General features: G+C 38.5%; 1 protein-coding gene across 1 annotated transcript in view; it reads left to right on the top strand.

The window, feature by feature from the left end:
- The window catches only part of RhoGEF2 (Rho guanine nucleotide exchange factor 2), a 764869-nt gene that overhangs the window by 309768 nt on the left and 433596 nt on the right, over positions 1 to 21505 (top strand). Inside the window, exons 18-19 of the mRNA XM_090384978.1 lie at positions 3441 to 3555; positions 13814 to 13998. Coding sequence (XP_090241104.1) covers positions 3441 to 3555; positions 13814 to 13998 — 300 coding nt within the window. The remainder of the gene's footprint in view (positions 1 to 3440; positions 3556 to 13813; positions 13999 to 21505) is intronic.

Here is a 21505-nt window from a genome sequence, read left to right as displayed (position 1 = left end):
TAATAACTGGTTTACTTGAAGGACCTGTTTTTAAGATCAGAATGATACTAAGGTCACCAGAAAAGCATTGACTAGATTCAAAATATGATCAAAACTAGCCCAGAGAAGGTTGTCAGACAGGTGGTGAAGGAAAGTGGAATAAATTATGAAGTTCAGACAGTTTTGAAGGTGGAATTGCAGTAAAAATTGCACAAATCTCATTACATTCAGCAGTTGTTTTCTGGAGTGGTGATAAGAGAAATGAAGTCTTGTGAACTTTTTTTTTTTTTTTTTCCAGTGGAGTAATGAATACCCATTTGAGTTACGTAATGCTGTTTGAAGTTGTTTTCCATGCTTGTGGTATTGTCAACAGGCACAACCACTTCTGGTAAGGAAACAAACCAGAAGTGACATCTGAAGACAGCCATAATTGGTTTTTTGTTGCCCAGGATAAGCTCATACATTTGCCACAGACAAAAGGGTGGATTGGTGTAAAGCATTTTGATGGGACTAGAGAGCCGGATATCAGCAGTCATAGGTTTGCCGAAAAACATGAAAATCGTCTATGATTTTCATGTTTTTGAAAGAATGAAATATGATCTGGCAGGGACATCAGTTCCACAAAAGTGTAAAAGAAGGGTATAAAAAATAATCATGAATTTGTAAAAATGAGATAATCATGACTTACAGCTACTTGTCATTCATATTGTACATTGCATGAACTTCAAACTCAAGATGCAGAGTGTAAAGGGGAAAAGAAGACAAATTTGAAATGTGAGCAGCTTTATTTTTTAGTTTTAAGCTTAGAATGTGATACTCAGAAAACTTTCCCGTGGCTGCTGAAGTAGTTGCCATTGTAAAGAGTCCAAAGTTAAGCAATATCTTTTAATCAAGAAACATTTGCACAGAAAATTACCAAAGAAAATTTTGGCATGTTGGAGAAATATGCTGCATTAGGAAGTTTCTTGTGATTTGTATATAGAAATAACTCCTGAAGTAATAGCATCAGTGAAGTGTGGGACTTGCAGAATAATTTTTAACTTACTAATTTTTTTTTAAAAATCTTTTTTCCATTACCAGTATACAGATGAAAACAATTGTTTACATAATAAATATTTAGATTGTTGTAATTTATAAGTAACTTGTGATAAAGGTAAAGAAAAAAAACTACAGCCATAGTAGTAGTAGTAATGGAGGCATGTTGTGATGCAAGAAAGCAAGTGTATGAGCTTATGTAGCTTCAGCTAAAAAAAAAAAAAAATCCAATTTTACTCAAATTTCCGTACATCTATTCTATAACTGTCTTTCCTCAATTTGAATTTATGCCCCCTCAGGTTTCTGATCTGAGCAAACGGAAGAATCCCATCAGAATTCAGCATACTCAACCCATTCAAGTCCTTATACAACTCAATCAGATCACCTCGCAGGTGCCTAGTCTTCAGCTGCTGCAATTTGCAGAACTTAAGCCTTTCTTGATAAGAGGACCCCTTCGTTTCCCCTCACCAATTTTGCTGTCCTTCTCTGTATGTGCTCAAGCAACTTTACATCCTTCCTAAAATGAGGCCTCCAGACCTGTATGCGGTACTCAAGGCGTGGCCTGACCTGACCATTGCCTTATACAGAGGGACAATCACCTCCTTTTCCCTGCTAGCAAAATTCCTTTATATCATTGACAAAACCCCATGGCCTGCTCTAGTAGACTGTCTACACTGCTCAGAAAACTTCATATCTGACTGCACAATTACTCCCAGGTATTTTTCATTTTCTACCACGCTAAGTGTAGTACCACACAGTTGGTACATTTCTCTGAGGTTACTTCGACCCATATGCAGTACTTTGCATTTGTCAATGTTAAACTTCAGTAGCCAGATCTCAGCCCATCTGCCCAAATTTTCTAGATCCTGTTGCAGTAGCACACTGCCAATACTGTCATTAACAACCCTGCCAACCTTTGTTATCATCTGCAAACTTCAACATGAAGCCTGATATACCTTCATCAGTATCAGTGATAAATATATAAAACAATAGTAGGCCGACACTGAACCCTGAGGAATTCCACTAATAACATTAGTCCACGAAGAGCAGCGTCCATTAATTACCACTCTCTGTCTTCTCCCACTCAACCACACTTTTATCCATTGTAGCAACTTACCCTTAATGCCGTACTGCTCCAATTTGTACAGTAGTCTTCCATGCGCAAAAATGTCAAAAGGTTTCCTGAAATCCAAATATATGATATCAAAATTATTTTTTGCATCCAGTTCCTTTGTAACCACATTGTAGTATCCAATCAAATTTGTCAGACAAGACTTTCCCCTTAACAAATCCATGCTGTGTCTGAATTATTACTGCAGCTGTGTCTAGATGCATCTTTAACCAGTGACTCCATTGTTTTCCCTGAAACAGAAGTTAAACTAACTGGTCTGTAATTACTCATGTCATACTTAGATACCCCTTTGTGAATTGTGATACTTTTGCACATCTACAGTCCATGGGGACTTCCCCCAACTCCAAGGATGCTCTCATAATTATGGCTAAGGGTTTGCTTACTTCCTTTGCCATCTCCTTAATATAACTGGAGAGATCCCATTCACCCCAGGTGTCTTTCTTATGTTTAACTTCACCAATTTCTCCTCCACTTTGCTCTGAACAAAATCATTAAGCACCCTGTTAGAGTGTGGTAAACTACCTGCGTTTTCCTTCCTTAATAACTCGTGTGAATGTAGATGCAAAATACTCATTCAGATTATCAGCTATCTGAGCAGGATCATCAACAGTTGAACCATCGATATGAAGTGGACCAATGTGATTCATCCCCTTCCTTCTAGAGTTTATATTAGTAAAGAAGTCCTTGTCGTTATCTTAGCATCCTTTGCCAAAGATTTCTCATAATCTACCTTTGCTTGCCTAACCTCATTTGTGACTTGATTACAGACTAGCTTATATCTGTCATAGGCTTCTGTGTCACATAACAATTTATATGCATCCCATGTATTTTTCTTCATTGATATTGGCATGGTATCTATGCCATTATCAGTCCATTGCAGGATTGAAGCCTCCTCAATGATTTGTGTTGAGGGAAATGGACCATAATCTGCCACGCTGGTCCCGTGTGGGTTGACAGATTGACTGGTCGAACTTATGATATAATAGCATAATTATTTTGTATATGCTACTTTCTTTTAAATTGTGTTCTTCAAATTTTTCTGATATACAGATTTTATCTTCGCTATTCCTTTAGTTACAAAAGTTCACGTATTTATGAAGTATTTATGGAATGTACTGGAAGCTTCACATGTACTTAAAAATTTTCCATTAATTTTTCTCTGCATCTCTTTTTTCACTTAGACTTAATAGTTTATACATTATCTATTTGTAGTATTTATTAAGTTAAAACAGAGATGATATCTCTAAGTGCAAATTTTGAAAGTCTTATTAAGGTGTAAAATTGTTAATTACAGGCTTAGGGAATATATTTGGACCTCCTGATTATCAGCTAGGAGAAGCTATTTATGATAAAACAAAAGAGCTGCGGATAATTGAACAGCTTCTGGTGCCAACATTGGAAACTTACTCGTAAGCAAGTTGACTTCCTTTAAATCAGTATTTTATTAATATAGTAAATTCCCAATTATCTGGTTACTAGTAAGAAGGAGAAGCAAGAATAATTGAAATACATAGATAATCCTAATTGTAATCTTAATTAGCACACACAAGTAGTAAGCTCTCTATCTCTCTCTTTTTTTTTTCTTTAATAAAAAATCAATCATGAAGCGAACTCAACTGATTTTGATGTAGGCTTATTAACATTCATACTATCATACAATCTGTGTTCATACAATCTATATTATATATAAAACTCTATATTATATATGTAGTTTCATGTGTTTGCTTTACCATTATCATTTTGAACCTCTTATGCCAGGAGGTTCTCAAATTGTTGGTTGTAACCCCCCCTCCCCCAAAGTGATCACAAGCAACTTAGGGTGAGGAGGGGAGTTGCAAAATTTTTTTAAACTTTGCATCAGGTTTTAAATGCATTTTTTTTTTAATGCTACCATTGCAAATTATGGAATTGGTTTATTTTATAAAGTTGTAAGGTTCTTTCATTGTTTTATTTGTTATATAGAATAAAATTTAATTATTAAAAGTAAGTGGCATATTTATTTCTTGCTGAATTCGAATCCAGATGAAATCATTAGTTTTATTTTTGGGAGACATGAAGTTATATAGAATAAAATTTAATTATTAAAAGTAAGTGGCATATTTATTTCTTGCTGAATTCGAATCCAGATGAAATCATTAGTTTTATTTTTGGGAGACATGAAGTCACACAAATTCATTTATCATTTTAGGGGGTCACAGTATCACAAACATTTGAGACCCCCATCCCCTTTTCCCATCTATCAGTTAATTTCAACTTTTGTTTACTTCTTAACAAAATTATATCTAGCCCCCCCCCCCCATCATTTCATCCAGGGTTCTCACAATTTTAGCTGCAATTTAACCGCTGAAATCAAATCATGTAAAAGATATTGCCAGCTTTGAGACTCATTCTATTTGGATATTTCTTATAACAGCAGCAAAAATTACCGAGCAAGGTAGCATTACCCCTGAGTGAACATTGTGGTTTTTGAGTGAAAGTGGAGGGGCGGGTCTAACTAACCTTCAGGTGACCCACGACTGGTTAATACCCTTGTGCAGGTTGTTTTAGAAATTAACGGAGATCAAAAATTAAAGTTGCACCATGCTCTCTGGCATTGTGTTAAAATGACCATCAGGCAATTTGATGTAAATAGCATGAAGCTGTTTTCTATCCAGTTGTCAGCATTTCAGATCTGATATTGTGAATTTCCATACTAAATAGTAGAGATTGTCCAAAATGTGACTCGATTTATTTTCAATCTTCTCCTCCTCTTCGGTAATACTTTCATTATTCAAATCATTCAGGTATTTATTCTGTACTTCTAAATTCTTCTCTTCTATTCTAACTTTGCCCTTATCTTTTTTTTTTTTTTTATGTGACTCCCAAACACGAGAGGTATCAGAACCTATAGTACTTAGTACCGTACTTGGGTTGGAGGTTGAGAAGACGAAAGAAGATATTTGTTGACATTGGACTTGAACTTCTGTAGATTGTAATTTTCAGGAAATACATAAGAAGGAAGGTCGTTCCAGAAAACGGCAGTTGAATGAATAAATGAGGATGATGAAAAGTTGGTTCTGTGGGTTTGAAGTTGGACAGTAAATGGATGTTGCCTGGTGGCGGCACGTGTTCGGACTGTTTTGAAAGAGAGAGCAGGAATTATAGAAGCCAATTCAGAAAAACAGTGCCCATGGAAGTATCTGTAGAAGAGGCATGCAGCAGAAACAGTACGTCTATGAGAAAGAGAGTGGAGAGACTCTGTTAGAGATGAATCATTAATTAACATAACTGCCCTCTTCTGAATGGAATCAAGAAGCCTGAGAGAGGTTTTGGGAGCACCACCCCAGATGTGGGAACAATATTCCATGGCAGGGCGGATTTGCGATTTATACAGAGTGAGCAGCTGTTTGGAAGAAAAGTAATGCCGAGAGCGAAAGAGAAAACCACGTTTTTTAGATGCATAGGAAGCAATATTTGTAATGTGCTTGTGCCAAGAGAGATTAGAAGTCAGGGTAATACCCAAAAGAGATATATCATTTTGCCTAGAAATTGGAGTGTCACCAAATATAAGCATAGGAGCAGAAGAATCCTTTTTGCGAGATATAAGACAAGACTGAGTTTTAGAAGGGTTGAAATCGACTAAGTTCTCTTTGCCCCACTGGAGAATTACCTGAAGATCAGCATTTAAGGAATTGGCAGCAGATTTTCGAGAAGTTGAAGCTGATTGAGCAGGACAAGGTTTCTCAAAATGGAAAGTGGAATGCAATGTGCTATTATCGGCAAAACTATGGATAGGATTTCCAGTCAATGGAAGAAGATCATTAATATACAAGAGGAAAAGAGTGGGGGAAAGAACTGAACCTTGGGGGACACCGGCATTAGTGGAGAAGTTAGAAGACAGAGAGCCATCTACCATCACCCTCAGTGAGCGATCAGAGAGAAAACTGGATAACCAATTACTAAAAACAGTTGGCAAACCATAAGATGGAAGCTTGTTTAGATGACCTTTATGCCAAACACAATCAAAAGCCTTTGAGATGTCAAGAGCAACTACTTGTGTTTCACCGAACCTTTCCATTGAATTAGTCCACAAATGGGTAACATAAGCCAGAATATCACCAGTGGATCGACACTGATGGAATCCATACTGGCGATCGTTGATCAGATGGAAGGTTTCTAGGTAGTTTAAGGGTTGGCGTTTAATTGATTTCTCCATTACTTTAGAAAGAGTAGAAGTAATTGCAGTGGGACGATAATTGGATGGGAGGGATTTATCACCCTTTTTAGGAACTGGCTGGATATGAGCAAATTTCCAAGCAGAAGGAAAAACACCTTTGGAATAAGAAAGTGAAAAAAGGCGGCAAAGAATAGGAGTAAGTTCAGGAGCACAGGTTTTGAGAACAAGTGGAGAAATACCATCGGGACCTGGAGCTTTCTTAGCATCAAGATTCATCAAAATCCTTCTGATATCCTTTTGACGGAAGACCACAGGAGGCATTGAATGGAGCGTGTTGGGAATGGTGGGAGGTGTTTTACCAAGATCATTAATACATGAGCTGGAAGAAAAATGGGATGCTAGCAGGTCAGCTTTATCCTTGGCTGAAGTGACAACAGAACCATCTGGTTTGGACAGAGGTAGGAGCAGAGATGGGCAAAAGTTGCGGCCACTAACTTTGGCAAGAGACCAGAATGCTCGGCTACCATTAGGGCAAGAAGCAAGTTTTCTACTCTTAGCCTGTTCAAACTCTAGTTTGGACTGATTAATAACTGCTTTGCAATTGTTGCGAGCTTTGGTGTAGGCAGAAAATGGAACTGAAGAATTAGAAACAAGCCAATTACGATATGCAACATTCTTCTCTTGAACGGCCTTACCACATTTATTGGAAAACCAAGGTTTAGATAAAGGACGAGATTTTAAAGTGGAGTGTGGGATAAAGGATTCCATTCCTGCAGGAATAATTTCACTGACACGATCTGAGCAAACGTTGACATCAGAAGTTTTGAAACAGTAATCCGACCAAGGAAAAGAAGAAAAGAAGTCTCGCAGGTCATCCCATTTTGCATTCTTGTAATGCCAAACAACACGAGGTTGGGTATAACTATGAGATAAAGGTTCCATTGGAGAAGAGACAATCACCAAGTTGTGATCTGAAGTGCCTAAAGGACCTCTCACTTCGACTGTGTACTTAGAAGGGTTGTTTGTGAGAAAAAGAATAAGCGTTTTGGCTGTATGATTAGGATTGTCCGGTATTCTTGTAGGTAAATGAACAATCTGTGCTAGGTCATTAGTAATTGCAAAAGCCTCAGCATCTCGACCAGCTGGGTCGGTGTGACTAGAAAACGGAAGCCAGCTCGTGTTGTGAACATTAAAATCACCAAGGAAAATTACCTCACTGGAGAAAGTCAAGTTGCAAAGGGAGGAAGTCAAAAAGCTCCAAGTGATTAGTGGAGTTGGGAGAACGATAGAGACAACAGATGAATTTTACACAATTAGGTAGAGAGATTTTAAGCCAGAGAAGATCAAAGAGAGTAGATTCCAAATTGCCAAGTCTCTGACAGGGAATATCAGAACGGACATATGCACAAGTACCACCTTTGAGGTGAAAGGAATCATACAGCGAATAATTTGGGCATCTGAGATGAGCAGTAGTTGAATCAACCGATAACAGAGATTCTGTCAGAAAAAGTACATGGGGTTTGGCAGACTGAAAGTGGAAATGGACATCATTAAGATTAGAATTGAGACCATGTATATTTGTGAAATGAATTAGGAAGTGCTTGGGAGGTTTAGATCTTTTTGCAGATAAGCTTGCTCTGTTATTTTGACAATTCATGGTGTATTCAATAATAAGAAAAAGTGTGTGGGACATGCTGTATGAAGTAATGAAATTTTTGGATATGGCGTACATGTGGTAAGAATATACCCAGATCCTTGACACAATGTGGCCTCGGCAATGCTCCCCACATACACACTACTCGGACTCCCTCCAATCACTATCTGGCAGAGTAGAGGTAGCAAGATTATACACTAGCTGATCCGGAAGTCTCCTAGAGAGTTACCAATAGGTTCGATCCGGTGTACTAACTAGCGGCCGGCCTGCGAACACTGTTTTAGAGCTGTACCCTCGAAATGTAAGGAATGTTGGATCTCACCACGACGTTCATCATAACCTCAAAAGTCATAAATCATACTGCATGATGGAAGAGATAGGATAGGGTTGACCGGAAATTAGCTCTAGAGACTAAACATGGGTTCCACCACTTCAAGCCTCCAGTAAGCAAAGTGGTGGTATTTCACCGGTTGATGAGAGTCATCTACCACCTAATAGACTACCTTTCCATTGAATGGTGGTAGTCATCTACCACCAAGTATCTTTTTTTTTGATTACCTTAGTTATGATTATTATCTTTGTTGATCTTTAAATGGAAAAATATTTTCCCAAATAATGATATTGGTTTTTATCTTTCTAAAACTCTTCATGTATGCCTCATTGACAGAACCCCATGAAGCAGTGTAGACAGGATGCCCTAGCGGTCTGTCTACATTACTCAGAAAACTTCATGTCAGACTGTATAGTTACCCCAAGTGTATGTTATTCTAGGGTTATTGCTTCCCATGTGCAGCACCTTATATTTTTTAATTTTAAATCTCAATTGCAACTTTTCAGCCCATCTAGCTGATTTTTTAGATTTTTGCAGCATTATACAAATTATAACAGGGTGCTTAATGATTTTGTAATAACTTAGAACAAAGTCGGGAAGAAATTGTTGAAGTTAAACATAAGAAAGGCACCTGTTGTGGATGGGATCTATCCAGTTATATTAAAGGAGGTGGCAAAGGAAGTAAGCAAACCCTTAGCCATAATTATGAGAGCATCCTTGCACTCAGGGGAGGTCCCCATGGACTGAGATGTGCAAATGTGTCCCCAATTCACAAAGGGGGTTCGAAGGGTGACAGAGTAATTACAGACCAGTTAGTTTAACTTCTGTTCCAGGTAAAATAATGGAGTCACTGGTTAAAGATGCATTCCAGGATCATCTAGACAAGACTGCAGCAATAATTCAGACACAGCATGGATTTGTTAAGGGAAAATCATGTCTGACAAATTTGATTGGTTATTATGATGTGGTTACAAAGTAACTGGATGCAAAAACTAATTTTGATATCATATACTTGGATTTTAGGAAATCTTTTGACACTGTTGTGCATGTAAGACTACTGTACAAATTGGAGCAGAATGGTATTAAGGGTAAGTTGTTACAATGGATAAAAGAATGGTTGAGTGGGAGAAGACAGAGGGTGGTAAGAAAATACCAGGCCTAATTATTAAGCATCCTGTTACAATTTGATAACCTTGTTGCATTTTTCAAACCTTAATAACTCCTCATGTGTGAATGTAGATGCAAAATGCTCATTCAGTTTGTTTGCTATCTGAGCAGGATCATCAACAGTCAAACCATCGATATCAAGTGGACCAATCAGATTCATCCCCTTCCTTTTAGAGTTCATATAAGTAAAGAAATCCTTGCTGTTTTTCTTAGCATCCTTTGCCAAAGATTTCTCGTAATCTGCCTTCGCTTGCCTAACCTCCTTTGTGACTTGATTACAGACTAGCTTATATATAAGTCTCATTAGTTCATTTGACAACCATTTAGGACTAAACCTTGAACAATATTGCTTAATAGGTATGAAACGTTTAGTAGCTTCCACTATTAATTCCTTGAATGCTTCCCACTTAGAATTTGCTGTTGGTAACAACATCAGTTGGTCCCAATGAATTTAAAAACTTTCTGAGACCACTATAGTCACCTTTACGGAAGCAAAAACCCCCTCCTTTCCCCCTGATGGTAATTATATCTTTAAGTAAATCCCACATCAGTACACTGTGATCACTGCCACCTAATGGTTGCTTTATCTGCAAATTCTTAATACTGCAATGATCACAGATCAAGAGTATTACCCTCTCTGGTTGCCTCTTGAACATGCTGCTGCAGAAAACAATCATCCAATAAATCCACAAAAGTCTCACTAGTGTGCGAGTGACCAACCCATAAGTTCCAGTCTATATCTGGGAAGTTAAAATCCCCCATTATAAGACATTCTGATTTACTAGCCCACTCTATTTCTCTGTACAATTGTTCATTGTACTCATTGGAGTCATTAGGCCTATAACACACTCCTACTCTTATTTTTGCTTTCGCAGTGTTTGTCAATCCAAACTGATTCAACAGTGCACTGTTCTTCTATATTAGCAGTGGCCAACGAGTCGATTGCGATCTACCAGTTGATCATGGATTTGATTTCGCTCGATCACGACGAATTTTAAATATACAGTCGTCCCTCGATTTGTGCACCTTGTGCAATGAAATTTTTGAGATGGTAGATCGCGGCACATTTTGAAGGAAAAAAGTAGATTGCATCACAAATTAAGTTGGCCACTCCTGATCTATATCAACTGAATGCACTTCTTTTGATTTTATGTTTTTCTTAATTAACAGCATAACACTTCCTCCTTTCCTATCCTGTCTATCCTTTCTGTACACATTGTACGCCCCAAATTCGAGTTCTGCATTCCTCATATCTGTGACACCACGTCTCTGCTATCCCAACAATATCCGCCTTTGATGTCTTGACCAACACTTCAAATTCATCAAATTTATTTACTATACTTCTAGCATTGGTATACATGCAAGTATACATATACCTATTCTTATTATTAATTACCCTAACACATCCCATATACCCACCTGTTTCACGATGACTGCCATCAGTCCCTGAAAACCCCCAACACCCCCGCTCCAAGCTGCTGCTTATTCTAATAGAAGTAGTGCAAGAATCACCTTCTCCTCAACCTGCAGCTACTTTTAACCTTTTAGTCTGTGAATCCCCCAAGCTAGCAGCTTTTCGATCCACCTAACACTGCCTTGATAGCATCAGCAAATATTCTTGCACCCTTTCTATTTAAGTGTATCCCATCCCTGTAGAAGCAGTCTCTCCTGTTAACAAGCACAGACCAGGCTAAAAAAAATTTTATCCCTTGAGCCTTGCACATTTCCTCCAGGGCCGAATTGATTGACAAGGCTGTCATCATGTACTCCCTTCTATCGTGGGGCGCCTCCGTAGCCAGGTGGGAAGAAGCAGCAGTGCGTAGCACACGCTTCTTGATTAGACCGGGGTTCGAGCCCGTCACCACCAAATACAGAGGATGTGGAAAGATCAGGGAAAAACCACCGCATATCCCAGAGCAATATGGCCTTAGTTGCTAATGCTCCAAAATAACAAACAATAACAATAACTTCTATCGTGTCTGGGCAGAATTGCAGACACTTTCAAATTTAACCCTAATTCACGACTTTTTTGCAACATTGACCTGTACTTGTTAAGTAAATCTGCTGATCTCCTGTTAATGTCATTGGTGCCAATGTGTACAACAATATCACCCTTTGTGTCCTTAAAAGATGATATATGCTTTACAACGTCATCAACTTTTGCCCCTGGCAGTCATACCCTGGTCCTATTCCATCTATCCTTTTTACACAATATATTCCCCATCTCCCTGACAATAGAGTCACCTTCGATAATTAACTCCTGTGGGACGAGTGCATTCTGCCTTGGAGGTTGCCGATGTGTTGCCTGATGCCCAGGAGTGAGCTCTGGCATTGAATTGGGCAGCTGAGAGCTTGACGGGCCCCTCATATTAATTTCTCTAAGGGCATCTACCCTACACCTCAAGCTCTCATAGACGCCAATCAGAACGCTGAGCTGACGCCTAATTTCTAGACACTCTGCACCTAGCACACACAAAGACATCCTCCTTGGCTAGATGATGTTCTGTTCCAAAGAGTTCGGCAAACATTTCACAAGCTGCACATTTTTTTAGGCTGCGATGCGTTGGAGAATCGCCCCCTCCCCTCAGTTTTTCCCCTAGTCACAGCACTCCTGCCACTTCAAAAAATTGAAATTCAAATCTAATGTCAACAAATGTATTTTTTGATCTTCTCAGCCTTCAATATGTGCACAGTATTAAATGTAAATCCTAATAACTGTTGTTTGAGAGTTTAATAAAAAAATTAAAAAAATAAAATAAAATAAAAAATAGCAGCAAGGAAGATCCATTTCTTTTGACTTGGTGACTGGCACAACACTACAATGCTAATAAAAAGTAGACAAAAATTTTCATTTAAAACATTGCCAAGTACTGTATAGGAAAAGGCAAACATAAATAGTCAGTGTCCTCTCTCTTTTAGAGATGTTTTTGACAGTCTCCCACAGTTCCCTTTAGTTTAAGAAGAAGAAACATGAGGCACAAGAGATAAATGCTAACTTGCAGTTGCTAGTATTTGATATTAAAATGGATTAAAGATGTCATCTAAAACTTCTAAAAGAAAATAGTGCACATTTTCCCCCACCATATTTTGGGGGTGATCTTTCAACTACAGAAGTGAGGATGGTTAGCTGTGTGAAATTAATTTTGAAATGCATATAACAGTTTTAACGAATGTAATTTCTGTGGCACTTCGAGTACAGTGAAACTGTTGCATAACATTTCTTTTTTTACTTAGACAAACTAAACTTTATCTTGCTCAATGACATTCAGAGCAAGAGTTAGTGAAACTTTTTTTGAGACAGAAAATATGATGGTGGTTTGCACTATCATATTTTAGTAGATAAAAAATGGACAGGTAAATGATATTTATAACTAGCACTTTTTAATTTAATATACATTATACTCTCAAAAATATTGATCATTCTTTAATGCTAGTGAAGTAGATCCAGCCATTATATGCAGTAATGAATATAACAAAGGAATATGTATGACAGATATCTCTAGTAAACAGTATGAAGGCATAATGTAGATACATGACTTCATTTCTGCAAATTACAGTGCTTGGAAACTAGACATCTGTGAGAAAACCCTGATTTAAGTGTTTAAGGCTTTAAATGGATTGAATAAACTAAAAATGCTAATGACATCCTTATTCTTTCTTGGACCACACATAATAATAATGAGACATAAACCTAATACAATAGAATTAAAGACACTGTTTTTCTGTTACTAAGAAAAAAAAAAAAAAATTGTATATATATATATATATATAAATAAATTAATTGCTTATTGCAGATATGTATAGTCTTTCAAAGTTTGGAAAGCTAATGTTTAAAAGCATACTATACTGGTAATCAAACCTGTGGCTGTATTTTAATAAAAAGTGTATATTTTGTCATTGTAATTTAATTTAACTTTTTTTTTGTTTAAATTACATTTAACAATGTAATAAAAAAAAAAAAAAAAGAGCAAAGCCATAACAGTGCTCTTGAACTCTGCAGCTGGTGACTGCTGCAGGAAAGGAGTGGAGAGTAATATCAGCTCATTGCTACTTTTACTATAATAATTAAAAGTATTTTTGTTAGTAGAAATCCTTACTGTATTCTAAATAGGAATGTATATACAGGATTATAGCTGCTAATGTACCAAATGTAATGTGCCAGCTGCTAATGTACCATATGTAATGAACCAAATGTATTCATTTTCTTGAATAACATTTACGTTTAGATTTTATTGAGAGTGTGTTGTCTGCCTTTTGAACATTTTTTTCCCTTTTTAAGTATATCTAGTGTCATTAAAACCTATTAAGTGGGTTTTTTTTTTATTTTTTTATATTTTTCTTTTTTTCTCACACTCATAGGGAAGACCTGGAGAATGCCAATGACCGGACATCAGCTTTGACTTGTGCATTAGCCACTTTAATAAAAAATTTTGGTATAAAAAATGCACAAGCTGTTGCACTTGCTGATCGGTGTCCAACATTTGTTGCCAAAGAGAAAACAAGGCTTCGTTTTTTACAAAGAAATAAAAAGGCAAGTTTTATTTGTAATTAATTTGTTTCAAATAAGATTTTTTTTATAGCATACGGAACTTATTTTTATCCGTTACTAAGGGAAAAAAAAAGTTTTTATATATATATAAATTGCTTATTACAGATATGTATAGGCTTTCGAAGTTTTTATTTTATTTTTATTATTTTTTCCTGTTTAAGTTGCAGGACTTAATTCTTTCCTTTACTGAACTATTAAACTATATTTTAATTTTTTTTATATGAAAGTGCCTCAAACAAAAACATCCTTATAAAATTAAGGCTTTTGCCTTGGTAAATGATTTCTGTTTACTGGTATTTTTTTCTCCCTTAATTTGTGCTATTTTTGTAAACATTAAATTTTATATTTATTTTTAAAGAGTACTTGAAGAGTATGAATCGAGGCAGTGTTAGGTGGGTCGGAAAACTGCTAGCTTGGGGGGATACAAGGACTAATAGATTAACAATAGCCACTGGCAGAGGTGAAAGTGATTCTTGCACTGCTTCTATTGGAATGAGCAGAAGCCTGGAAAACAAGATGCAGGATATTTCAGAGACTGCTGGGAGTCATTGCGATACAAGTAACACATGGGTTGTGTTAGGGTAGCTAAGAAAAAGAACAGGTGCATGTATACTTGCATTGTACACCAATGCTCGTACACCAATGCTAGGAGTTTGGTAAATAAATTTGATGAATTTGAGGTATTGCTCAAAACATCAAAGGCGGATATTGTTGGGGTATCAGAGACATGGTGTCACACAGATATAAGGAATGCAGAACTGGAATTTGGGGAGTACAATGTCTACAAAAAGGATAGACAGGATAGGAAGGGAGGAGGGGTTATGCTATTAGTTAAGAAACACATAAAATCCAAAGAAGTGAAGCCAGTCGACATCGCTGGACAGTGCAGTGTCGAGTCAGTTTGGTGTGACATAAGCATTGGAAGGTCAAAATTGAGAGTAGGAGTGTGCTATAGGCCTAATGACTCTGAGTATAATAAGAAACTGTACAGGGAAATAGAGTGGGGCTAGTAAATCAGAGAGTCTTATAATGGAGGATTTTAATTTCCCAGATATTGACTGGAATTTGTGGGTTGGTCACTCACACACTAGCAAGGCTTTTGTGGATTTATTAGATGATTGTTTTCTACATCAGCATGTTCGGGAGGCAACTAGAGGGTGTAATACTCTTGATTTGATTATCAGTAGTGATTCTTCATGCATTAAGAATCTTCAGATAGAGGAACCACTAGGTGGCAGTGATCACAGTGTGCTGAAGTGGGATTTACTCAAAGAGGTAACTACCATCAGGGGTAAAGGGAAGGGTTATTGCTTTCATAAAGGTGATTACGATGGTTTGAGACACTATTTAAATTCTATACAATGGGACCAATTGATGATGTTACCAACAGCAAATTCAAAGCGGAAGCTACTAGGCTTTACATACTTACTAAGAAATATTGTTCAAGGTTTAGGCCTAAATGGATGTCAGATGAACTAATGAGACATATGACAGAGAAGAAAAATGCATGGGATACATATAAATTAATGGGTGATACAGAAGCCTATGATAGATATAAGTTGATCTGTAACCAAGTTGCGAAGGAGGTTAGGCAGGCGAAGGCAGATTACGAGAAATCTTTCGCAAGGGATGCAAAGAAAAACAGCAAAGAGTTCCTTACTTATGTAAACTCTAGAAGGAAGGGGATGAATCAGATTGGTCCACTTCATATCAATGGTTCAACTGTTGATGATCCTGCTCAGGTAGCTAACAAACTAAATAAATATTGTGCATTGACATTCACACATGAGGAGTTATTCAGCGAGGGGAATGCCAGAGGTGTATTCAACTCTGGCAGTAAGCTAGATAATCTTGTAATAACTGAGAGTCAAGTGGAGGAGAAATTGTTGAAGATAAACACATGAAAGGCACCTGGGGTGGATGGGATCTATCCAGTTATATTAAAGGAGGCAGCAAAGGAAGCAACCAAACCCTTAGCCATAATTATGAGAGCTTCCTTGGACTCAGGGGAGGTACCCATAGACTGGAGATGTGCAAATGTGACCCCAATTCACAAAAGAGGATCAAAGGCTGACACAAGTAATTATAGACCTGTGAGTTTAACTTCTGTTCCAGGAAAATTAATGGAGGCACTGGTGAAAGAAGCACTGCAGGATCATCTAGACAAGACTTCAGCAGTATACCCCACTCAACCTAAGCGAGGAGTCCCCTCCCATCCACAAGGCACCAACGAAGCTAGAACAATGGGCAAAAAAAAACGCTCCGTGGCAGACATTAGACACTACAATGACCTCCATTAAGATCACATAGATAAAATGCATCCAGTGCATGGCTCATGAGCGGGATGTTCTTCCCAGAGACTGGCGAATTCATGCTCACCATCCAAGACCAGATAATCAACTCCAGAAACTATTGAAAATACATTGCCAAGGAGCACGGAGTGTCAGGTGACAAGTCAACAATTCCACCTGGCCTCAGAATCGATCCAACACATCATTGCGGGATGCAAGGTGATCACCCAGACTGAGTACACTCATAAACACAACCAGGTAGCCAGGATAATACATCAGAAGCTAGAAGGAAATACCAGTTGATCAAAGAAAGTGTACCGTACTACTAGTATGGTCCCAGGCAGTACTAGAGACCCCTAACCCACAAGCTGTACTGGGACCACGCCATAATAATGGATAAGACGATCCTGCACAAAGGACCGGACATAACCCTTGTGGACAAGAAGGAAAAGGCTACGTATCTGATTGACATAGCGGTACCCAACATTAACAAAAACCTGCAGAAAACTCATGGGGGAAAAATCAGGAAGTACATGAACCTAAGACAGGAGATCAAAGAGATGTGGCATATGCAAAAAGTAACGACCATCCCGATCATCGTGTCAACCCCAGGTATGGTGCCAAAGACCCTACATAACAGCCTAGCAGCAATAGGTCTCCCAGCGAACACCTCCAAGGAACTCCAGAAAGTTGCAATCCTGAACACCTGTAGGATAATCATAGTTTCTTGACCAACAGCAACACCAGACCTGTGTACTTGGTAGCAATACCTGTCATGAGGTAGAACCCCCAATCAGGGAGAAAATACTATAAGAGTAACAACTATGATAATAAATGGGCACGCTGGCTCTATGGTTACGACACTGGACTACCAGCCTGATGGATTCGGCTTAGAGTCTCGCTTTGGAAGAAGCGAATGTGGTTCCATCACGCTGGGTGACTGGTATAATAATAGTAATAAATTAGAATAATAAAAATAAAAAATAAATAATCATCATGGTGAAGTTGCTCCAGCAGAGCACTTCCACCTTCCACAAGGTCGGTGTGGCAGCTAAGGTAGATAGGCGCCTCCGTAGCCAGGTGGGAAGGAGCAGCAGTGCGTAGAACACGTTTCTTGATTAGACCGGAGTTCGAGCCCGTCACCACCAAATACGGAGGATGCGGAAAGGTCAGGAAATGACCACCGCATATCCCGGAGCAATATGGCCTTAGTTGCTAATGCTCCTAAAAACCAAAAACAACAAAAAAAAAAAACAACAACAGCTAAGGTAGATAGCGACGTCACCTGGTGTCACTCCCAAGGACTAAAACTACCACTGGACATAAGCCAAAGCTAAACAGGTCCATCCCCATAGATGGATGATGTTGCAGAGAAATAATAATCATACTGCTTTGAGTGTGGTGCAAGATAAAGTCACTTGTGTTCAGGCCTTAGGCAGGGGGGTCAGTTCGAAAGGTTGGAGTCTCCAATGGAAGACAGTGGAGTAAGTGGCACTATTCTCCCGTATGGCTACCACAAGAGAAGGGCAAGATCATCCAGTCACCAACTGGAAGTGCTTCCTGTGTGACCACCCAGGAAGGAAGAAAACATCCACGCATGAAGTGTGGCATTGAAATGAAAACTTTCATCATTCACGCATACTATGAAATAACCAAACTAGAAGCTACCATCAGAGACTCAGAAGCCTGCTGAAAGCAAAGCTAAATGGATGGAATACAGTTAAAGCCATAAACATCTATGCAGTTCCAGTGCTAACATACTCATTTGGGTCAATAGATTGGAATAACACCAAACTGGAGGATATCATGAGAAAGGCAAGGATAATGATGACCAAGAGCCACCAACACCGCCCAAAGTCATCCGTAGAGAGACTGAAAATAGCTCAGAAAGGTAAGGTATAAGGTATGTTCGTGTCGGACGACACCTGGGATTTCTCCCATCTCCGCGTGTGTTTCGCTGTATCGAGGACAGTACTATCAAGCCAGAGACTTGAAAGTGTGTGGGCCTTGTCTGTGCAGTGTGATATGTTGTGCCCATTGTTTATCCGGTTTATTGGTCACCAGGTCCCTAGTGGGGCCCAACGTTGCCCATACCCTGCCACGTGGAGGCTAGCCGGGTGTATCCAGTATCACAACAAATTGCTCTGGCAGGTCCTGCCACCTAGTTTCCTGGGATTTCAGTGGCTAGGACCTATTTAAAAAAAAAAAAAAAAAAAAATTTGCGTTTGACATTAATGCTTAATGGGATTGCTGTTAGGAAACCGCTGGTTGGGGTTGAATGCTAAAGAGATGTGTTAAAGGCCAAATAGGTCGGGCAAAATTTTGATGTTATTAAATTTAGACATGTGAGGCTATACGCTAGCTAATAGTGTTAGTTGTCTTAGAGATTTACAGGAAACCGGTAGAATTTAGACGTTGATTAGAATTTGGCGGCATTGTTAAGGGTGTACTTGGTTGATTTAGTGAGAGAGGGAGGGAGACTGAAGACTGGAGGGAAAACAGGTAGCAAGTTTGTGACTACTTGTAGGTATTCAATAGTTGGATTTATATCTTCACCTGGTCTGGAATATAGTGAAATAATGTAAAACTGTCCTACAGCACTGGTGATATGGGCACACACTCCCACTGGGGAGCAGAGGTGACCCACCTTTGTGACTTAAGGTCAGTATTTTTAACTACTATTGCTGTAGAAGGGACACCTGAGGTGTATTCTATTATTTTATAGCCTCTTGGGTATCCCTGAACCCTACCCATATGTGTGTAGGGTTCCTGGAGTACCAAGATATCTATATTATTTTCTTCCAATTTGAGTTTGATCTGATCTACAACGGCTCTTGCTCTTTGAGCATTCAATTGGACAAGATTTAGAGCCCTAGTCACATTCACATTTTCAATCTGGCCCATAGCTGGTCATAGATTGAATAAGTTTTGCCATTTTTTTATAACTGGGGCATTTATCATCCCTGATACTATGTGTATAGTCAGTGAGCCGTGCTGCCTTGCAAGTAGCACATTTTGGCTGCTGAGAATTATTTTTGCAATTTTTGTAATCATGGCCAGTTACTGCACAGTGACCACAAACAGGTTCTTTCTGACTGCAGTCTCTGGCAATGTGACCATATTTATGGCAGTTAAAGCAACTTTGGATAGGGAAGTGTTCTCTAAATCTATGACTGGTCCAGCCAGCATAGATTCTCTGTTGTCCCTGCAATACCTTCCAAATTTTTGGTGTAATTTCTGCAATTATGTTGAGTTGTCCATTCCTTTTGTTTTTTGTTGCTCTTTTCAGCAGGAATTCAGCAGCAAATTCATCTATTGTCATTTCATTGTTAAAGTTTTTGAAGTAGATATCCATCATGAATTCTTTTTCTATTACTGACACAGGTACAGCAAAGATTATAATATTAGGGCTTTTTCCTTTTGGTTTTTCAGGGAGCAAGCCCAGTTTTTCCATCTCGGGATGGTTTTCTATTTTTCTTAGATCTTCTTTGCTTGCTACCTTGATCAGGACTCCATTATTCCTGATTTTCCGCATGTTGTTTATCTTTATTTCTCTCAGATGAGGCCTCAGCTTTGTTACCACTGTCCTTAACTGCCTCACTGGTTTTATGAGTAGAGTCACTTTTTGCTTTTAGAATAATAATGTTTCTTTCCTTGTTTATATTAGGTTGCTTAGTAGCTATTTGTTTTGCTTTAGTTATGTCCTGTTTTCCATTAACCTTTGCACATTTTGCATAGGTTAATGTGTTCATTGTTTTATAGTTGTTCTTCTCCTCAGTTGTAACCTCTAATTTTGATTTTAACACTTGGTTCTCTGTGTTTAATTCAATCAGGCGCTGCTCAAGCAGTGACCAACAGTTCACTATCTGCAGCCTAATTGCAGAAGTAATCCTGCTGGTTTGCTTGTGCATATATTCTTCTAGATACACTCTGGGTTTCCTTTGCCTGTTTGATAGGGTCAGTCAAATTTGTTAGGTAGTCTAGTTTTAGTTCTTCTTCTGTCTTTTGTTGCATCTCTGGAATTTCTATAGTTTCTTGATTTTTTTTCCTTTCCTGCCCTTCTTAATACTGAGGAGACCAGGAGGCCAGCTATCCAGTTCATTACTATTTTCCTCATTAACAGGGGCTTTCTCCCTGAGCACTCTAGCTTCATTTTCAGAGGAGTCTTAAGTCATTGACCAGAATTTTGTCATTATTTGATTTTTCAGCCATAATTTCTGCATTAAATTCACTTTCGTATAAATAAGTCAATTTCTGACGTTTTAAGTAGTGGTTTGAGGTACTTATTTCCAGTGTAGGCCCATCAGAAATCGAGACTTTCCAGTTTTGGCGGGAAACGCCTGTAGACAAAGAAAACTATCTTATAAACTAAGTATAAGTTAATTATGTCAGTAGTATTATATTTTCCATACAAAATAACAAATAACCTTATCACAAGCAGTTTGAAGTATAATATATTCAAATTTTTGGACTTTTGAGATGTACTCAAATCAGTGGCTATGCCAGTGGGCTCACTACCGCTGAAGCTGTAGTGATTGCGCTGAACAAAAACACTCTCAAAAGAGCAAAAATAGGCAAATACAATCACAAAAACTATTCTTGCTCGACTTAATTTACTTACCTTCATTTGTGATACTCTTCAAACCTGAAAAATCCATTTTGTAATACTTGCCTAAATCGAAGATCGCACAATATCGTCGTCCGCCGTTTACATCAAGTGGAGCTTCGTGCAGATGCGTCCATACACTTCCGCGACCGCAGCGACTCTCGAATAGCTCGGAAAGTGGGAAGGAGCCTAATAGACCTCATCGAGCAACAGAAAACAGTGATAGCTAGCCTGAAGGATTTCTTCCAGAAAAACACAGCAACACTCTACCAGGCCATAAGGAAGATCGACAAGCAGTGTACCCCACTCATTCAACCTAAGTGAGGATTCCCGTCCCACTCAGATGGCACAAACGAAGCTAGAAAGATGGGCAAAGAAGACACTCCATGGCAGACACAACAACATAACAGCCCAGCAGCAATTGGTCTCCCACCTACCAGGAACTCCAGAAAGTCACAATCCTGAACACCTGTAGGATATTCAGAGAGTTTTTGACCAACAGTAACACCAGTCCTAACAGCAACCACCCTGTGTACTTGGTAGCAATTCTCATCATGAGGTGGAACGAGAAATAATAGAGCAACAATAATAATAAATTAGGAAGG

Source organism: Mastigoproctus giganteus, chromosome 11, assembly GCF_048544385.1.
Source record: "Mastigoproctus giganteus isolate SK-2022 chromosome 11, ASM4854438v1, whole genome shotgun sequence".
NCBI classification, from domain to species: domain Eukaryota; kingdom Metazoa; phylum Arthropoda; class Arachnida; order Uropygi; family Thelyphonidae; genus Mastigoproctus; species Mastigoproctus giganteus.
The sequence above is the reverse complement of the archived record's forward strand: the minus strand, read 5'-3'. Positions and strand labels throughout refer to the sequence as shown.